At 36.5% G+C, this 19,729-nt stretch overlaps 1 protein-coding gene across 6 annotated transcripts in view; it reads right to left on the reverse strand.

The window, feature by feature from the left end:
• Positions 1-19,729, reverse strand: part of THADA (THADA armadillo repeat containing) — a 167,408-nt gene that overhangs the window by 87,761 nt on the left and 59,918 nt on the right. For all 6 annotated transcript variants that reach the window (XR_012622436.1, XM_074818029.1, XM_074818027.1 and 3 more), the window contains exons 28-29: positions 19,450-19,581; positions 4,037-4,205 (exon numbers count right to left, since the gene is read on the reverse strand). Coding sequence is in view for 5 of the 6 variants with exons in the window: in XM_074818029.1 (XP_074674130.1) it covers positions 4,037-4,205; positions 19,450-19,581 (301 nt within the window). In the remaining variant the exon portion in view is untranslated. The remainder of the gene's footprint in view (positions 1-4,036; positions 4,206-19,449; positions 19,582-19,729) is intronic.

Here is a 19,729-nt window from a genome sequence, read left to right on the forward strand (position 1 = left end):
ACATGATGACAGATCCACTATTTGTAAGTGCTGAACATTAACGCGTGCTTAATGTTAGAAAGTAGTTTCTAATATTTAAGCTCATATTGGACTCTGTTAATGAACTAAGGGAGAAAAGTATACCTTTCAGATATCAGCTTCCATTTTCCAAGACTAAGTATTTCAGCAGAAATCTCTTGGAAGGCTACAGCAAATTTTTGCCCTGGCCTTCCCAATTTCACCTCTGCCTTTCCTCTTTGCTTCAGTATGTTTCTTCTTGCTTTGCATTCAGTGGAGAACTCCTAATTTGTCCAATTTGGTGTGTTATTACACTTTCTATCCATTCTGTGTTAGGTTGATTTGTACTTCTGGAGTTACAGTTTCTTTGAGGAACTACCAAGTCTCCATAATTTCTGTTTCACTTAAGGCTCATTTCCATGTGAGATCTCTCTATGAATTCTAAATTAAGTGAACCTTGAGCTTCACTAATGTTTGGAGATCTTTGATTAACTCTTGACTCTAACAAGTGTTTTGTTTGAGACATTCAGGCTTATTGCAACTGCATAGAATTAGGCAAACTGAAGACTGGAAGCTTTCATAAACATCAGGACTCGAAACACACTCTTTTACATACGTGTCATCTTTACTGTAGTTTTAAGAGACCCAGTTAAGACTATATGAGACTATACATTTCTACAAAAACACAGACATGAAAAGAGAAAGCAGACCATGTCCCTACCTGCATGGCTTACAAATACCACTATGAGTCAAACTAGTACACTGAAATTACTAATCTCAAGTACAGGTTATTGAATAAAACATTTCTGAATTAATTACAGCTTAATTCTTAATTTCTCAATTATTCTGAACACATGGAATACATACTGCAGGAATTTCAACCCTAAAGAGGCAGAAGGTAAAAAAACCCACTTGATCCTCTGATAAGGATACCTCACAATCTTCCTGAATAAAACTAAGTTCCCTGGCAACTGCCAAAAGTCAAAAAGTTTCACAAATATAAAGGCTTCCCTAGTTACAAATTTTTATACACTTCCAGAAGTCTTTACATAAAGCTCTGGACAAGCTCTTCCTTTCAGCTAATCAGCTAAATAACCTAGATCTTAAAACAAAAGAAGCCAGAAATATTTCATCATTCAAGAAGTCCAGTAGACTTCTGCATTTTCTTGTGGATAACAAACTTGATTCCCTCACCCTCCCTGTCTCCCACGCCAGTTTTAGTTATGGAGTGAAGTAGAAACTGCACTCATAAAAGGAAACACTAAGGATAGATTTTTCTTTCTCTTATTCAAGTCAATGCATTTACTTATGATGCAGAACTACTCCTTGAGGAATACCATCAGTTCCATAAGAGTTACAGCACAGCAGTATTCCTCCTAGGTAATTCTTGAAAATAATTCTTCTGTAAAACATGTAAAGCATGAGATTATTTTATCCTCATGGACATTCATATGCCTATGTAAACTGAGCCACAGTTATCACACTGTGGAGGAAAAGCCATGTTTTCACATAATACAAAGGTCTGAAGTTAAACAAAACACATTTGCATCCACTGTCAAAAAACACTCCCTGTCAGTCGCCACAATTTGAAAACAGGCCCTGTTTAGACAAGCACTCCATGCTGCTCTTTTTGAATGATCTTTCTATAAATTAACATTTGGCTTGCAACAGATGAAGCAATTACATAACTCTGAAATATAACTGAAATATACTTTCAAGATTCACTACATTTGGCACTGTCACATAAGCTTTAAGTCTGAATAATTTCAACTCTCCCGTTCAAGACTTGACAGCATACGAACACAGAAAAAAATTAGGCAATGAACTTAGTCAGCTTCTGACTAATGTGACTGAACAAACAAAATGAAATTACTGAATTCTATTTCCATAAGATATTGGCCTTGTACTTCTGGAAAAAATCTAAATTTTATTGAGTTTTGTACAGACTCACTCTTTTTAGTAGGGATTTTTGTTTCGGTTTTATATCAAAGAGGAAGATAAATTCTCTACTGTGTCATGGAAATGCAGTGCAAACAATTTCAAACACTGCCAGATGACTGTCTCTTCAAGTAAGCCTTCAGAGAAACAGTGCTTTAACGAATAAACCCATAACATAATTTTCTACAGTTCAGTGAGCTTTAGCAGCAGCTTTGCAAGTACCATCTTACATGGATAAAAAAGAAACTGAAACCATGCATCCAACAACCCCTGAAAGTCACAGTACTTTGTACTGCTTACAGGAGGTGAATGCTAACTGCATGTTGAACTACTTGGCATTAGTATTTTAGAGGTACAACATCAAACACCACCACCTCTCTTTCTGCTCATCTTTTTCACCCTACGGTATTTTGTCTGAATGCTTTGTTATTTTTAGCTGGCAACAGACAGCTCAGCATTTCAGTCATACACTAAATTTGATTAAGTATTAAATGAAGACTTTGCACAACCTTGATTCACAAGTCATAAAAGCAAAGCTCGAGATAAATGCAAGAGACCAAACATCACTGAACTGTTATGGTACAAATGACATTTTTTTGAAGAATGCCATACTCTGACAGCACCAGTCTCTCCCTGGTGCGGTACCAATTGCACTAGTAGTTCCTAGTTGCTGCTCAAAACTGATGAAAAATCACATTGAAGCCCTGAAAATATCTCCTGCCTCACAGGTATGGAAAAGAAAACTCCCTTCCCCTATGCATAAGATCGTGTTAGCAACACTGGATTAAAAAACAGATTATCCTTTGGGTTCTTTCAGAATCAACCTTCTGTTATTATTTTTCTTCCTGGGCACTAAAAAGAAGGCAGTGACTTTATACACTACAGCCAGTCAGTCCATACCCTCATGACCAGGGTTATAATCATTTTGGACTGAGAAAGCACTTAATTCTGTTGGATTAACCCTCTCTTCCTAATGCTTCAAGAGGTTCAGAAGTTTCATGACACAGCGGGGCTGCACAGGTAATTTAACAATGGCACTCTCCTCCTTCCCAGGCAGATGCAGCAGCTCACAGGTCTAAGCACTTCCATACATGCATGTGCGTGAACTGCTTTTCAGAGCAGAAAAGACTGGACACAATCATCCCATACCCTGTGACAACCTTCGCTGTAACCAGTCATCATCCAAATCCAGATTCAACTGGCTGAAACCCTTCACTGTAACAGCTCTAGAGGTACTTCACTCATTTCCCTGTCCTAGGTTTCATGTAAGGTCATAATTTTAAAGGAAAACGATATGCTGGAAAATATACACTAAAAGAACAAAACAAAACCACAGACACCCCACCACATAGTTTACAGTGGAAACATGTACCTAGATGGCGTGCCAACTCAGACGGACTAACAGAGCTGATCATGTACAGCATGGCTTTGTTGGAGGGTTCCTCATGAAAAACAGGCAATAAACATGGGTAACTTATTACCATGATAGCTTAAAAATCAAACACAGTGAACCGACTGCCATAAACCAAAGCAATGATATATGGGGAACGAAGCAATTTCTGATTCCAAACCAATAGCAAGCTGTTTTCCAGAACGTTTTCACAAGATGAGTGTATAAAGCTTTTCACAACATGTACAGCAAACTGACAGGAAGCTGCTGGTGTAGCAGGAAAAGCAAATGAAGTAATATATAAATATGAAGGTAAGTAGCAAGTCTCAATATCTACAATACTGTTGGTGCTTGGAGTTCAGCTTTGCCTCAGATTTGCTCTGTGATTTTGGGTAAGTCACATAGATCTCTCTATAGGTATGTTTATATAGATATTTGCTCTCAAAGCACTTTAATCTCCAGAAATGAAACACTGTATGAAAATGTAAGTGTTGATATTTACAGCTTACAGCCTTCTAATGACAAATGAAATGTGCATTCCACATTTAACATCTGATAGAATCGACTCAAAAGGAGTCTTCATACGTGTTTTGACAATGTGTGAACATTCAGCACACTATCTGGCTGTGAAGCATGACCAAAAAAATCCAACAAAAACCCCACAATAAAAACAAAAAACAAAAAACCCACAAACAACCCCCCAAAACTTACTTGCAGAAGCGTTCCATGAACATTATTCTGTCGTATGCAAGGACTGGTAGAGTCTGGAAGCCCCTCCAGCAAGGACACCACTGTATGTGGTACTTCATTTACCATAACAAATGGGACGAGGGCCCGACCTGACATCTCACGAGAACGGTACACAGGAGAGTGCCCACACCTAGAAAAAGGAGAAATACCTGGGGTTTTTTGTCATCCAGTTGCAATCTATTGCTGTGGCTAAAACAAAACAAAGGATAATGCAATGAAAACTAAACCACGTTTCTCACAAATCAAATGTACACTCTTTCTTCTCAGTAGTGAAAGAGTATTTGTCCAGAAACACAAGACATACTAGAGCCACGCTGGAGGCCTTTTTTTTCCTTCAGTAGTTCTTCTCTTTACACAAAGTTTAAAAAAAAAAAAAGAAAAAGAAAAAAGAAAAGATGCAATTATGCAATTATGCCATGAAGCAGGTAAGTATATGGTCCTGTTCCATCTTCCTTATGTTTATGTTACTTACTATAAAGCAATCGTATTAAAATGTATTATGAGTTTGACTTAAAACTATTAAACTCCATGTTCTTAATCAGATGTTTCCATAAGAACACAACATGGTGTCTACTGGAATTTTAGGACATATCTCCCACTGGTTTTTAGAGCATACTTAAAGGCAGGAAGTAAAAGACACATTAGAAAACAATTTTCTATTATTTATAATTAGTATCTCAAAAATAAATACTTTTTATTTATTAAAAATTAACTGATATGATTCAAGACTGCATATAAAACACAGGCCAAAAATAACCTTTTATCTTTTAACGTTATTAAGGCTTTAACTAGCTGTAGATTTATGAATATACATAGAATTAACTATTCAGCTATGTTAACTCATTAACCAGCTGTATACTTCTTCAGCAGCATGTATACTGAGTTGAAGTGAATAAAAATCTTTTACCAACTAAAAATAGGTTAGGCTGAGTCTTTCAAAGCCAGTAGTTCTTGCATGTGTCAATTTTTGTAAGACAGGTACAATTCAGCCACCCACAGTTTCAGACAACTAAGAGTTACTACAGGGTTTGGAAAAGAATGGCCAAATGACTTAGGTGATGTAAAATGCAGTATGGCAGAAGTTATGCTCTGATACCTTCCAGCTGATCGTGATGACCCAGAGACGATGGCCTTCCCTCATCCTACCCTCTCATCTTTTTCTGAATTGCTTCTTAAATATTTTCAGTTTACAAAATCACATGTAGTTGAGATTATCCCCTGCCAAAATGGTCAAACCCCTTTTGAGCTCTTCAAAACAAGCTCTGCAGGGTCACGCCTACAAATTTTAAAAAATGAAATGAAAAGATATTCTAAGGTTTCAAGTATCTCTAGCAAATTTAAATCAATCCTCAAAGTAGTTGTTTACTTTAGTTCACATCAAAGAAATACAGAAAACAGTTTCCACCTTGAACCAGCAACAGAATTAATAGGGTTTTGAACACAAGACAGGAAATAGACTTAATTGAAATAGCATAACAGTTCTGACATTTTAGTCATGTTAGGCCATGGTATGCCTGAAAAACACAGACCTCGTTTAGAGGAAGTAGAGAGCTACGCTACTCCTGAATGACATGCTTTTGTGGTAATTTTCATCCTCACAGTATGGCAGCACGTTCTATCCTCCACCTCCGCATGTCATCCCCCATAGGGAATGATTTTTAGAACGATCATCTTTGCATTTCCTTTTCAAAGACTGGCTATCCTTCACAACAGGATGCAAGAGCAGAGCAGTCACAACTGGAGGAAAAGCCTTAATTCTGTATTGACAAGGTGCAAGAAGAAAGTCAGCTTAGCTCTTAACAAAAAATTTCCATTTTTTAAACAAAAACTTTTTAATTCTACTGTACGGTAAACTTAAACCTGAGAAGTGATTTGTCTGCAGCCATTCCTTCATTTCTGCTAAACCATCTTTTCTTAATGAAGAGATTATCATATGTAGATGTTCTTTCCAAACACAAGCAACATTGATATTGTAATAAATGTCTAATTTTTAATTAGCTCTAACTGTATATTCAAGAATGTTCTTTATTTTGTTCACGATCTTTTACAAATCCCAAGGAATCTGACGCGTCTTGAGAAGAAAGAGTGGAAAATGGGTAAAATGCCAGGTTTTCCTCTAACTTGTGAAAGGGTACTTTCCAACACTACATGCTTCAGAGAAGGTTTTCTCCTCAAACATGATGCAATGGATTAGAATGGAATTCTGTGGGGTTTTTCCTAGTAATAAAAAAAATGGAGTTGAGAGCAATTTTTAGAAAACCTAACTTTGTTGTGTTGTAAAAACTGACATTAAAGACTTATAACACATGAACATACATATATGGGGATAATACAGTATTTTACATATCAAATTTTATTCCATGCTGTTATTTTATCAAATTTAGTATGGAAAGAGAAGTGACTTCACTGTATTTATAAAGAAGAAAATAATTTCATATTACAGGCAAAATTGTCTCAGCTGCCTAAAGTCTGAGTCCACAACAGAGACTGCCACCTCAGCATGTATACTGAATGTATGTAAGGCAAAAATACAATTCTCAAAACAAGTCTAATCTCCACCTCTCCTCATGCCCCAAATTGTTGTTCTCTATAAGAACCTCAGCAACTGAGTGCTACCCCACACAGAAGCCTAACTGGGACCCTCAAATTTGGTTCTGTTTTGCATTTTGAGGATGCTAAATCGGAGGCAATAACCTCCTCCTTCTTCCCCTGTGCAAACACACAGGTGCCCAGCAGTGAAGAATTTGCCCAGGACACAGGGAACCCAGTTCTGCAACTTTCTGTGCCCGAGGGAATGCAAACCCACAGCTACTACTTGCCCAAAGGGCAACGCAGCCACCAACCTGCTGCTGCACATTAATGCAAACCTCTTACCCTACAGATTGCAACAGTGTGCAGTGTAGTCACAGGAACTGACATCTTAGTGGAAACCCTCATAAGATCACTTCTATGAAGTCATTACTAAGGAACAAAAGCATCACAAAGTTTAAGAACAATAAAGTATCTGCTTTATAGGAACACATACGGGAACACAAGGAAGGTATTTCACACTGGCAAATAGCTTCACAAATCTGGTAAGGGTTAACATTTGTACTGTTTCTTCTTTTTTTTTTCTTTTCTTTTTTTTTTTTTTTAAAAATCTTCTAATACACAAATTGGTGTCCGTCCCTGCTGCCCCCACAAGAAACAGTACTGATAACATTTCAAAAACACTCCTTTCACATACACATGCAAGAAATCATGCCAAGTCACCGCTAGTGACCTATCCCTGAACTTCTGCATACCCTGAAGGCACTTATGTGTACATCTCTCATGTTTTGAAGGCACTTGGCTTCATTCCTGAATCATGCAAGAAGTTTGTCAGAAGAATGTCAAAATATACACCACTTTTTCCATAACTTGTAACAGCACCCTAGATTAAGAACAGGCAGTTTTGATTTTTACAGGATCTCACTTAGAGATAATTTCTTACCTGAAAATAAACTAAACAGGATCAATTCTCAAAAAGTGAAAGAGTGAATGTAAATAAAACTGAGTAACACAAAACAACAATCTAACCCAATGTAGCAATTCTTTGTTTATTGTTATACCAGCCTCCAAGATCAACTATACACTTTAACATGGAGTCCTCCACCTGTATTCTTAAATTTCATGTAGGATTTAGCAACTACCATGGGAAGCAAGTTCAAGCTGTATCAAGAAAAAGTCATTACACAATTATGGCAATCACTGTAACTCAGTTTGTACCTGCAGCAAAACCTAGCAGCTTAAGGAAGTAAGTATTTTAAGGCTATTAAACTCTTCTGGTTACTCCTCCTGCAGCCATTTAACACACTGCCATCCCTGAGAATAGAATCATTTACGTGGTGGCAGTTGCCTTGCCAGGACACTGGCAGAAAGGAAAATGACCTCCAACCTCCACCACTTTGCCATCAGACTCTGAGCTTCACCTGCCAACAACATGACTAAAATCTGTCGCAGGCTGCCTCTTCTCACCTTCTCTGCAGGCAAGCACGAGCAATGGATCTTGCATCCATTAGGGCAGCATGTATGTGGGTACAAACCTGTAGTTAAAACTGTTTCATTTTCTTTGATTTGAAAAATACTTGAGGGGGGGAGTGTTTTCAGCATGCAACACTTTCTTTGCAAGCAGATCATGTATAAATAGACTTTTAAATCTAAGAAGTATCTAAAATGTTGTCATATGTAAAAACATACACTATACCAACCTGATTTTATTATATCTCAAGGTAACAACAAGCAATGAAACTCACAAAATCCTCATGTGATACACTTCTATTAAATCCTGAGGGCTATTAACAACTGTTGAAGTAGTATTTCATGTTGAACTCAGTACTGTTTATCTAGGTGCACAAGGCACTGGATGTAAACATGTTTACTTCAAACAGTCCATGATCAAGAACAAAAAGTCAATAAATCTGAGAAGGTTTCACTTTGTGTAACTGTAGATTCACTCCATTTCCACTGCTTCATTCCAGCTTTAACACTTAGATCCTGAACAACCCTCCTAACTGACATAATTTATGACCAACTCTCATAAGGCACAAAGATTCCATACTCCTCTGCACACATCAAAGTATCTACTTTATTACTCTGGCTACAAACAACAGAATACTAGCTGTAAATAAAAATATCTTGAACTTTTTTTAAAAAAATTAAAAAGACAAAAAGAACTGCAGGTGTTTCCTATGTACTTATTTTTCTTCCCTTATTACTTCCCCTCAGTGGATCTTGTATTACCCAAATTAACAAATGAAATAAGGATTACTTTTCATATAAGAAACAAATGTGTAGAATTAATCTGAAAAATCACACCTGTAGCTGAAAATATGTCCATTTTATTAAGTAACACCTACAGTTGTTAGAAGAAGGATTAACAAAGAAAAAATATCTATTTCCAGGTTCACTGGTTATTGTTAATCTGTGCATTACTAATTATATCACTGCTTATTAATCATACAGTTCCTGCAGTCCTATAGACAGTATCTCACCATCACAATTTTGTTTTCAGCCAAAATACATTCACATCCATTGCCTTCACAAAATGTTGGAAGATGGAACTGGGAACAGCAGCCATGAAAACAGAACTGAAACAATGGGAGAACAGGACAAACGATGAGGAAGAGGACGTTCTGCAGAAGGGGCCTCTGATCTTCTGAGTCAAACCAAGTATCCTACCACCATCACCAAAGGAGTTTGGGAGAAGAGGGCAGCATGAGGCAGGAAAGGCACACTTGCAATTCAAACAAACCAACTCTGCCTGCTAGTTAAAGCATTTTAACAGCCTCAAGGGTTTTTAAAAGATAAAACTGATTAAAAATAAATTAATAAAAAAAAATCAAATAGTATTCTTTAAACCCTGGAGCTAGTTATGCCACAAGATCCTAACAAACACACTGGAAAGAAAAAATTGTAATAAAAACTCCTGTCTGATTCTATACAGGTATGGTAAGTTGTATGAGAAGGAGGTTTTTTCTTTCCTCCAACATGCAGCTATATAGTTCAAGTCATGTTATCAGTTCTAAAGCAAGAACTAAAACCATGAAATTACATTAGGGGAAAACATGGATGGGGACTGCAGAGAAAAGTATTTAGCAACAGATTCAGTTCCTATTAGAAACAGTTTGTTATTAAGATTCAAGAGCAGTGTACTGTCTTACTAAGTGAAATACCTCAAAAAAAAAGAAAAAAATACTTTTTTAGAAAAAAATTCATCATGATTTTATACTAGTTCATTTTTTTCCCTTTAAGTTCTCTCCTGAAAGATTAAATTTAGCAACTTACAAATGAAGTATTACAGGTTTCTAAGCAAAGACAGGTCCAAAAATAGCATTAAAAAAAATACACTCATGATTCCACACAATTAATATAACTTGGACTTCTATACTGAGGAGAAATCAGCAGGACAGTACCTACTCAATAATGTGAGAGTAAGGTTTCCTGGAATATGAACAATAATTCGCTATACACGTGCTTAAAGTTTCTTTTGTTCATTTATTGATTTGCTTGTTTTGTGGTTTTAAGGAAACACAACTATCTTCCATTTTGTTAGATTTCTGTGTTCCTTACCAATTGAAGTATCCAAAGCATTTAATTTAAAAAACTTATTTCACTGTGAAAACCTGTACTGTAATTGGCCTGCAATTTTTTTGTTCTTTAATCTGAAATTAAGAACCAAAAAAACCCCCAGAATAATCTGAGTTTTCATACAGCATCTCAATATTTACCTGACAAGCAGAAAAACATTACAAAAGTATCAAGAGTTTGCCAGAGGTTTTAGATCTACAATCAACACATGAATGTAGGCCAGAAAATGTTTGAACACAACCATGGACAGAAACAGATCAAGTTTAATTTCAGGTTATTTATACAGTACTAAACCTCTAAATTCTTATCTATTTCCTTTAAAGTGAAGTTAATGGTTGTCCAAACTTCTAGTCTCTTTATACGTTGTTAAGTATTTTATTCTTCCAACCTGGGCAATTAAGATAAAACCTTATGTTTTTTTAAGGGCAGTGTTTCCCACACAAGAACTTAATGAATCCAGCTGTAAATACTGCAGAAACTATGTAGGCAAAGTACACAGATTTTTATTTGTGAAAGCTGTCCACAAGCTATGCCAGGAGTTGTTTCTCCATATGTTTCCAAGGGCTTTCTAGGAAGAAATTATAGACATTTCTCTCTTCTTGTCACTAAGACCTAGGTTACTGTAAAAAGTGGCCAGCTGATACCAAGCTGAATCAACAACAGAAACTTGAATTGTGGTTCAGCCAGCCAACAAACTAAAATCTCTAACATGTAAGCCTATGAAAACTGTTACTAATACTGTGTGTAAACTTTAGATCAACAGAAATATGTTCTCTTCAAATGGAGATCTGCTGCAGAACATGCTGACACAATTTAAATGGCATCTCTTTTCTTGCATTCCTTTCAAGAAATCTCAGTATCTCCAGGTAGCTAACCTCTAGGTTTATTTAACTATTTGCTGAAGTCACATGAGGTTAGAGCTTCCTTTCTTCAGTTTTTGGTTCATGGTATTATAGAGAAAAAACAACCACTCTTAACCCAAGGTCACGTAAAAGAAAAATTTTCATTCACAACCATATTTCAACTCTGTTAAATTGTGAAAAGTTACTATGATGTTTCACAACTGCAGAATAATGGAAACACACACCACTTATTACCAAAATAGTTAAGAAAAACACAACGAAGAATGTATACAAACTACCTTCTGTCTTAACAACTGTATCATTAGTTTGAACTCTGTGAAAGGGAAGTTGAATGCATAAATCAAGTCTCAGCACTTTATGATGATTCTGAAAGCCTCAGCTCATAATGCAGTAAGAGCAATTTTCAAAATTTATTATCAGACCCATGAAAACAACCAAAGGATCTGGGTTCTCAAAGACACTTTCAGTCATACCACCAAAAGTAGCTAGCCCATTGCCAAAAAGCCTTCCCAACGTTGACTCTTCTCAAACTCAGACTGTTCTTTTTAAATAATATTGGCTTTTAAAAATACCATTATACTTGGTTTTCCTTAACATACCTACCATCCTCTGCATAGTTAATGCATTATTTATCTGCATTTTCATGTTCCTTACTGCAAATACTTTTGCAGAACAAGCTAAATGTTACTATTTGGCTACTTATCTTGACCAGCAAAGTACTTACTGACTGGCTAATTTTAAGCATGTAAATGAATAATACAATTACTTCACCAATCATGTATTGGCAGTTGATTGGCAGTTGCATGTATTGGCATATTTTTTACTGGATCACGTTTCAAATAGGTAGTATACATTAAATTTTAACAGACACCGGCCCTTTTCGGAAGTCTGCAATACTGGAGAAAGATAGTTACTCCCAGTGCGCATGAACACATCTCTGCTAGACATTGCCTTTTATTTCCTGTGAATCTGACAGCTCCCTACAGTTTGTGAACACTTCCTAAATTGCTTCAGGTGATAATCTGCCAATGCGAAGCAAACAGATTGAGGAACACAGTAAAAACTGGAATAAGGAATCAATAATGAATACGTAGGGGTTGTAATATTTCCCATCAGCACATGAACACGAAAGAACATTTGCCCACAGTTTAAAAGAAAAGGTTGAGGAATAGATCAAAGAACGTACAAGACGTACAATGATTTTTAGTTGATCAGAAGGTCTTGAAGAGCCTACTGCCAATCAAGCACTTTGCAGTCTTCTCTAGCACTACAATTTGAACTTAATCAAAATGGAAAAAATGACAAACTGTTTATCATTTCTTATTTAAAAATGCTTTTAAAAAAGTCTGAAAACCTTATTATTAACAAATACTTATGGTGAACTATAAGTATTTTTACTGATCAGTACCAATCACTATGCAATCAGGATTGCACAGAGGATAGACTGTAAGTAGAAATGGAAGAATTCCAAGCCAGACAACTAACAAGAGAGGAGTTATGATCAGAGGGGAAATGCATGCCTCTCCCTCCCTCCTCCTCCCCAGCCATGCAAAACTTCCATCTTAGATGTCAAGCAAGCGATTTAACACTACAAAATACAATAAGAATCTAAAAAACAATGTATATTTTAGGGGTATATGTTGCTCCCTTGTCCAAATGCCTATGCCAGATCATTATCTTGGGAACCTTGCCTATAATCAAAAGGGTATCTGTCTTTGTATTGCAATGACAGGTCAGCCCCATAAGCTTCCCCAGCAAGGACAAGGCATTCCAATGGGTCATGGCCTGCTCTTAGTATCACAGGAATTCCAAATAATAAATGATTGCAGGCAGTTATAATATTAAGCAGTTATACTGATCAGACATTAGATTAAGAAGAGGAAAAAAAAAAAGACAAAACAAAGGAAAAAAACAGAGACCAAAAACTGAGAAGATGTGCAGGGAGACGCTTTTATGAACAACTGTAATCAAGAGCAGCTATTTTAATACAACAATGCAGCAACACACACATGTGGTTCTTTTCATCTAATATGAAAAGGCATTCCCACAAAACCTCTTTGCTTATCAGACCCCTGATAAGACTCCCAGTCTTACAGAAATGACAGCTGAAAACAGGCAAGTTTTAACATTAATTCTCCTACTGGTGCCATGCCACACTAAAATAAAGGAAAAAGAGGAGAAAGGCAGAGGAAGCACACTTAGCACAATCATTCAGCTATCTCATTTGGCCACTTACCAAGGGATACCAGTGTTCAGCCTACAAAGTCAGATGGCTGCTTTCAAGTCAGATACAGGATGATATACTAAACCCACATATGCAACTGTACATGTGTGAAACAAAACAAAAATCGGGGAAACTGCATTTGAACAACTTATATAAACAGCAATCTGATCAAAGTATGTATGAATGATTTCAATCAAGCTCTTCCCAAACACATCTTGTTATCAGAACTCCCTCAACTCCCCCATCTCCTGTGCTCTTTATTCAGTGTAAGGTTTTAAGCTTATTTCAAACTCTCACAGACACTTTTGATTTTACATCTGAAATTTTGTTTCCTTATTACTCCATCCTACCCCAGATCCAATTCCCATGAAGCCTATACAAGCTTTGTCCCAGGGCTACAATGCAACAGGACCCGCACCTGATGGACTGGATATAATTTAATGTAATTAAATGCAAACAGAGCAATAAAAATAATAGGCATAGGTCAACAAAGATTAACTTTTTCAAATGAGCAACCCACATGCAAGTAACATTATCCATCAGTGAATATTTAAATTCACACCACCTTCTAGAATATTAATACTACTATACTTGAGTCCTTTTCCTTAAAATGTTTCCTTAAGAAGTTAGCTCTCACAGATTTATAAATAGTAAGACACAACTGTGACTCCTAGAGAGCCCCAGAATTCATGGTCAGGTGCTCCGTTTCCCTAAAGCTAAAATAAACCTGGATCAATCTCACTTATTTAATACACATTTTTCAAACTGCCTAAAACATAGAACTCAATGATTTGCAACATTAGTACACACAGATTACAACAGTAAGATCATAATTTTATGTGTGCACCTTTCCATAATTGGATTTGATGTTCAAAAGCAAAACATGTGAACTATGGCAATAATATTTCCCCCTTCTCTGTAATGAAGTAAACTGAGCAATGAAGACTGAAAGGAATATGCAAGGAATTTGTGAACATAAGTGGAAAAAGAATGGGGAGAGAAAAACACAGGCAAGACTGCATTAGAATGGCATTTCACATCTTTGTAGGAAAGCATCAAAGAATCAAAGATAAATCAGTCAATGGAAAAAGACAGCACAATAACATAAATATATTAGGTATATCTGGAAATTGAAAACCATATTTGGGGGATACAGTATTGTGCAACATCATGAGGCTGCTTCATTACATGGGAAGGATCTTAAACATTTCACTAATCAGAAAACTACTGAAAACAGTTAATCCTTTGTACTAGGTTCAAGCAGAGTGCAACTGAAAGTCTATTTTTAAAATTCCAGCAAATAATTTTAAAGACAGACTGTGATTCACTTTGGCCAATAAAAACTGCAAAACAAAATTAATTATAAAGAGATTAAAATTCAAGTTTGTATTTTTATTAGAAATTAGTATTTTGAGTAACATCATTTTTAAAAGAGCTTTCTAAGCATTTTAGTATCTGACAACACTTAATCTCTGAACAGCATTTTGTACAGAACAACTTATGGAATCTATACATTATACACTGAACCTCTCAGGCTTCACTGAAGGAGCGTGACCTTTTATAATAGAAATGCATATTTTGCTTTTAAATTTTAAGAAAAATCTTCTGTAACCTGCATATTAATCTGGATTGGTATCTGTTAAGATTTAAAAAAGATTTAACTCTAAGTCAACAAAACTTAGTGTATTTACCCACTGAATAAAAGCAGGAGTACCACATTACATGTGCGGACTAACTAAAGACTCATGTGGAATCATGGCCTCTAGGATTGTTTTTGCATTTTCCCCCCAGTTCTTAAAGAAATTGAGGCCAACGGTCTGCATCACTTCTTGAAGAGGGACAGACTCACAAATGTAATTCTCTGCTTAGAAACTTAAGAAGGTGAGAGTCACGTCATGCATCTGAAACGAGTCCACCAAATCCCTAGGGTAACAGGTCTCTAGAGTTGAAGAGTCTGGTCTAATCCCTTCAAAAAGCCCAAGGAAATGAAGTTGAGCAAAGGAACGTCATCCTGGCCCCAGAGACAACCAGCACAGCAGGACGGCCAGCAGGCCCCACAGCTGCCAAGGACACGAGTCCCAGGAACCTGGTGCTGGCGGAGGACTCCTGCACAGCAGGCGGGCATCACCAGTGCTGCAGCACTGCTGTGGGAAGGGGATGACCGGGGGCACTCCTGACATCTTGCACCACTTCAGCTGAGTGATTTTTAAGAAACTCACCATGCTGACTTTGCCAGCAGACTGTTATGAGGTTTCAAAGAGCCCGTTCTGACAAGCAAGCTGCGAGGGTAGTAACTTCCAAGAAAAAGTGTACCAGTAAAAAAAAGTCATACCATCTTCAGTTGTTTCCTCTGCCTTTCCAAGACAGGGGACAACTACATCAATGTCGATCCACATACCCTCTAGCAGGTGCATCCAGCCCATTTAAATAACAGATTTATTTGAGCTTTCCTACCACAGATACTACAATCGCATTTGAGCTGCCAGTTTGCTCACAGCTGATGGGGATCTTCCCCTCTCCTTTAAGCTCTCTTTTAGGAATGACTTACGGTAATAGGGCAGCTGACAACGCTCCATCCTACAGAAAATTTTTCCTTGCCACACACAATTTTGTTTTCCTTGCATCTTCATGTCTGTCACTAACTTCGTGTCTGTCATAGTAATTATCCTTGTATATTAATGACAAGCTCACTCAAGTGCAAAAACAAAATAGCACCGTATCAGTTTGGGGTGGTGGATGGAAGGGGGCAGGAAGGGGAAGAGAACAGCTGTAAAGGACTAGTGCTTCCTACTGCCACCTACCCTGGTCCTCAACTAAAAACAGCATCAGGGGATTTTGGAATTTATCTCCTCCATTTTACACAAAGATGCAGGTTACAAAATTCTGCACGAGAAAATAGTTTCTATTTCATAACTGTGTTAATTTCATGGAAAGATGCTCACATTTCTATTTAAATTGTCCTCAGACAGTAAGTTTCTTCAATGACTTGCAGCATAACATACCTAGAAGCAACATGGCTTTGAAATCTATTTGACAAAGTTTTAAAGGGGAAGTTTCACTGAGAATTAAAAGCAGTTTTGTGAAGTGGAAGACAAGGCACATACAACCCAAAGAGTTTTAAAAAACCCTTATATTATTTGACATTTTAAAACTAATTTTTTAAAAACTTCTTAAAAGATTAAAAAGTCACACTCCTAAATAGGGCTAGACTTCAATTAGTGAAGAGTATCTGAGTCAATATAGCAATACCCATTTTACTCATTCAGAGCATTCAGCCCAGAACATTTAACACTAAACAAACACATTGTCAATGCCATGGTACAGGAGGACATAAGGTAACTCAAATTTAGATCATTCTGAAGAGATTACAGGTCTTTGAAAGGGGAAGGGGGAGGCGAAAGGGAGGTTATGTTTTTGTTTCATACTTAAAACATTACCTCCCGATTACCTCCCTTGTTAATCAAAAACATTCTGTACATTCCTTCATCTTAGAAAGTAACCATTAAAGCAGACCTATCTAGCTCTTAAAAAAAAAAAAAAAAAGTGAGGTAATAAGTTGTGAATTGAAGTGTTCTCTTCCAAATAAAACATCTGCAAGGGGAAAGGGAAGAAAGTAACTTTTAATAGAACTGCAGATAGCTAATCAAACGCCATAGTTCAACAGGGAGTAACAACTATGCACACAGAGATTGAGATTTGCCCTTGTAGCATTTAATCCTACTAATATTGTGCAATTCATCTCAGCACAGTCAGAGCAACCACAGCTCTACTCCCACTAGATGGAAAATTCCACTCGGGCTTAAGTGAAACTCTTCAAAAACCCAATTTGAATTCTTCCTGCTAAACCCAGTTTTGCTCAGAGAACCTCATTCGCTTGCAAACGCAGTAAGTATTCTGTTCATCCTCTCGGAACAACAAATGATTGCTACTTCATTGTGGCTTGAGTCCTGGCAAGAGTCTGAAGATCAGTTGTTACGTGTTATATTCACCCTTCCCCTCTCCCTACCGCATAAGCAGTATCTTTCCTTGACAACAATAGAAATGTAAAAATCTCACAGTAAAAATATGGCAATTAAATGTTATAATTACACTGGGCTACCATGTAATTATACATATATGTAGATGTTATATAATACAGTATTACATTGAGCAATTCAATGTAGTATTGTATTGTATGCAGTTATTATATACAGTTGTTCTATACAATTTAATGTCTTGATGCATAGAGCCTTTGGCAGCAGGCCTTCTCTCTGATCCTCTCTAAATGGTTAATTCACAACAGTCTTCATTACCACCTTCTAAAGAACAACCAAATGAACAGGAAAGAATTTTATTTTAGTCCATCTGTTCCTGTAGAATGCAAAACAAGAAGGGAAATAGAAAGGAAAATAGCAACATATTTATCTTACCCAGATAAATCACCCTTATGTATTCCAACTAATGCAGTCAGAACAAACTGAAAACAATCAAGGTATTCAAAGAATAAGGGCATAAGACCTGTATACAGAAATACAACCAGTAACAGCACACTGAGCTATATCATAAATTAACATACATTTCCCTCTGTAGAATTCTTGGTATTGTCCCCTGGCAACCATAAAAAATGCCAATGTTTGCTAAGTAGCCCGTCAGAAAATGCATGTCTGTACACCCACATACAATTTTCTGTCTGAAATATATAAGAATTTTATTCTAGTCTTATATCTGTATCCACAGCACCAAATTCACACCACTGCCAAATTCAACAGAAAGGAAATGCAAAAAACATCTGCCACACTACTCCTCTTTAGGAGCACAGTTAAAGGAAGGTAGGTTCAATGATACAGTCCCCTTAAATGTTTCAGGTTCTTCTTTTAAAGATTTTATTGGGTTTTTCTCCCCCCATCTTCCGAATGGATTTAAATAACTTCAAGAGAATAAGCTAATTAAGTGTGAAGAGTTATTTTGTTGGTGTATGTACCTTGCCAAAAGTAGCAGTCATAATATAAAGACAAAACTCAAAAGCTGTAACTAAAAGCTTATAAAAAATTAATCTATTACCAATATCAGAAACTATGCTGATACATTATATTAAAAAAATAAAAAGAATAAATAAGCATTCTCCATTGCATTAATGAAGGCATAAACCCAGAGCTGATCAATGATGTAATCAACAGTGTTAAACATTTCCCCAAAAAGCATTTAGGATTCAAATATGGCAGAAAACCAAACATTTCTAATTGATAAACAGTTTAAAAACTCTTACTACAGGTTTTTTCCTTTAATAAAAAATGGTAGGTTATTATTTATTCTTGAAAATTCAAAAAAAAAATCGTAAGAAGCAAGAAATACATCACATCTGCTGTGAAGAATAAGCTGAAAAAGCTATTACTATTTTCTAACATGAAGAGTAGCTTAAAATAAAAATTGGAAGATGTTAGGATAGCAACAACTTTATCTTGTTTCACCACTAAAAGAGCAAGATTAAGTACAGAACTTTCTCACCCTGTTGCTCTGAAGGTCTCACACAGATAGCAATACTTCCTCTCAAATACTATATTTCTCCTCAGCCACCACAGCCCTGTTCCCTTAACAGGCTCCCCATCCCACACCAGTGGCAAACAGAATAGCAAAAATATCTGCTGAATATCTTGATATAACCATCATATAAATGGAAGTAACACTGTATAAAAACTTGAAAAGTCATCTTAGAAATATATTAGATGTAAGATATATCCATATCTTTAGTTATATATGTATACATATATTTATGTATATGGATGGATATGGAGATACATAGATTTGGAGATGTGTATATACAGTCATTACATTTCTGTGTTACAAACACTCATTCTGCAGGACTGAAAAACCCATCAGAAGTTTGTACAGCAAACCTTGCCTTGCTAAAGTCAGTCAAGCTCATCAGTTTTCATTTACCCTCTCTGTGGCAGCAATCATGCGGTACAGCATGTGCAGATGAAGACTTACAGACAAGTTGTACGATGGCTTGCATGAGATGAAATTCTTTCTAATTGCTCAAAACAAGCATTAACAATATAGGGAAGTCCCACCTAATGAGTATCAGTTTTTCCTTTAAGAATTACAGCTGAAGAGAAGCTTAAAAAGGCATTTTATAAAAAAATACAAAGATTCAAGAAAGAACTCCCATCACATGAAAAACCACCACAACATCACCTTACCTTATAATAAATGGAATAAACGGTGCCATGCTGAGTGCTGAGTAAGTGCCATCCATTGGAGATGGATACAACCTTCCGAGGATTAAAAGCAGAAGGAACAGGCTTGGATGGATTTTCAACTCTTCAGCTTCACTAAATAAAAAAGTGATAAGAAGCATTCGGTGGAAAAAACATCCTCCTTCATGCTAGTCTTGACACTCTTCCACACACAATAATACCCTCCCGCATTTCTGGTTCAAAGAGGTATGCTAGGCTGATCATTGCAAGAAAGTGCAAACCC

This window comes from Strix aluco, chromosome 3 (genome assembly GCF_031877795.1).
Source record: "Strix aluco isolate bStrAlu1 chromosome 3, bStrAlu1.hap1, whole genome shotgun sequence".
NCBI lineage: Eukaryota > Metazoa > Chordata > Aves > Strigiformes > Strigidae > Strix > Strix aluco.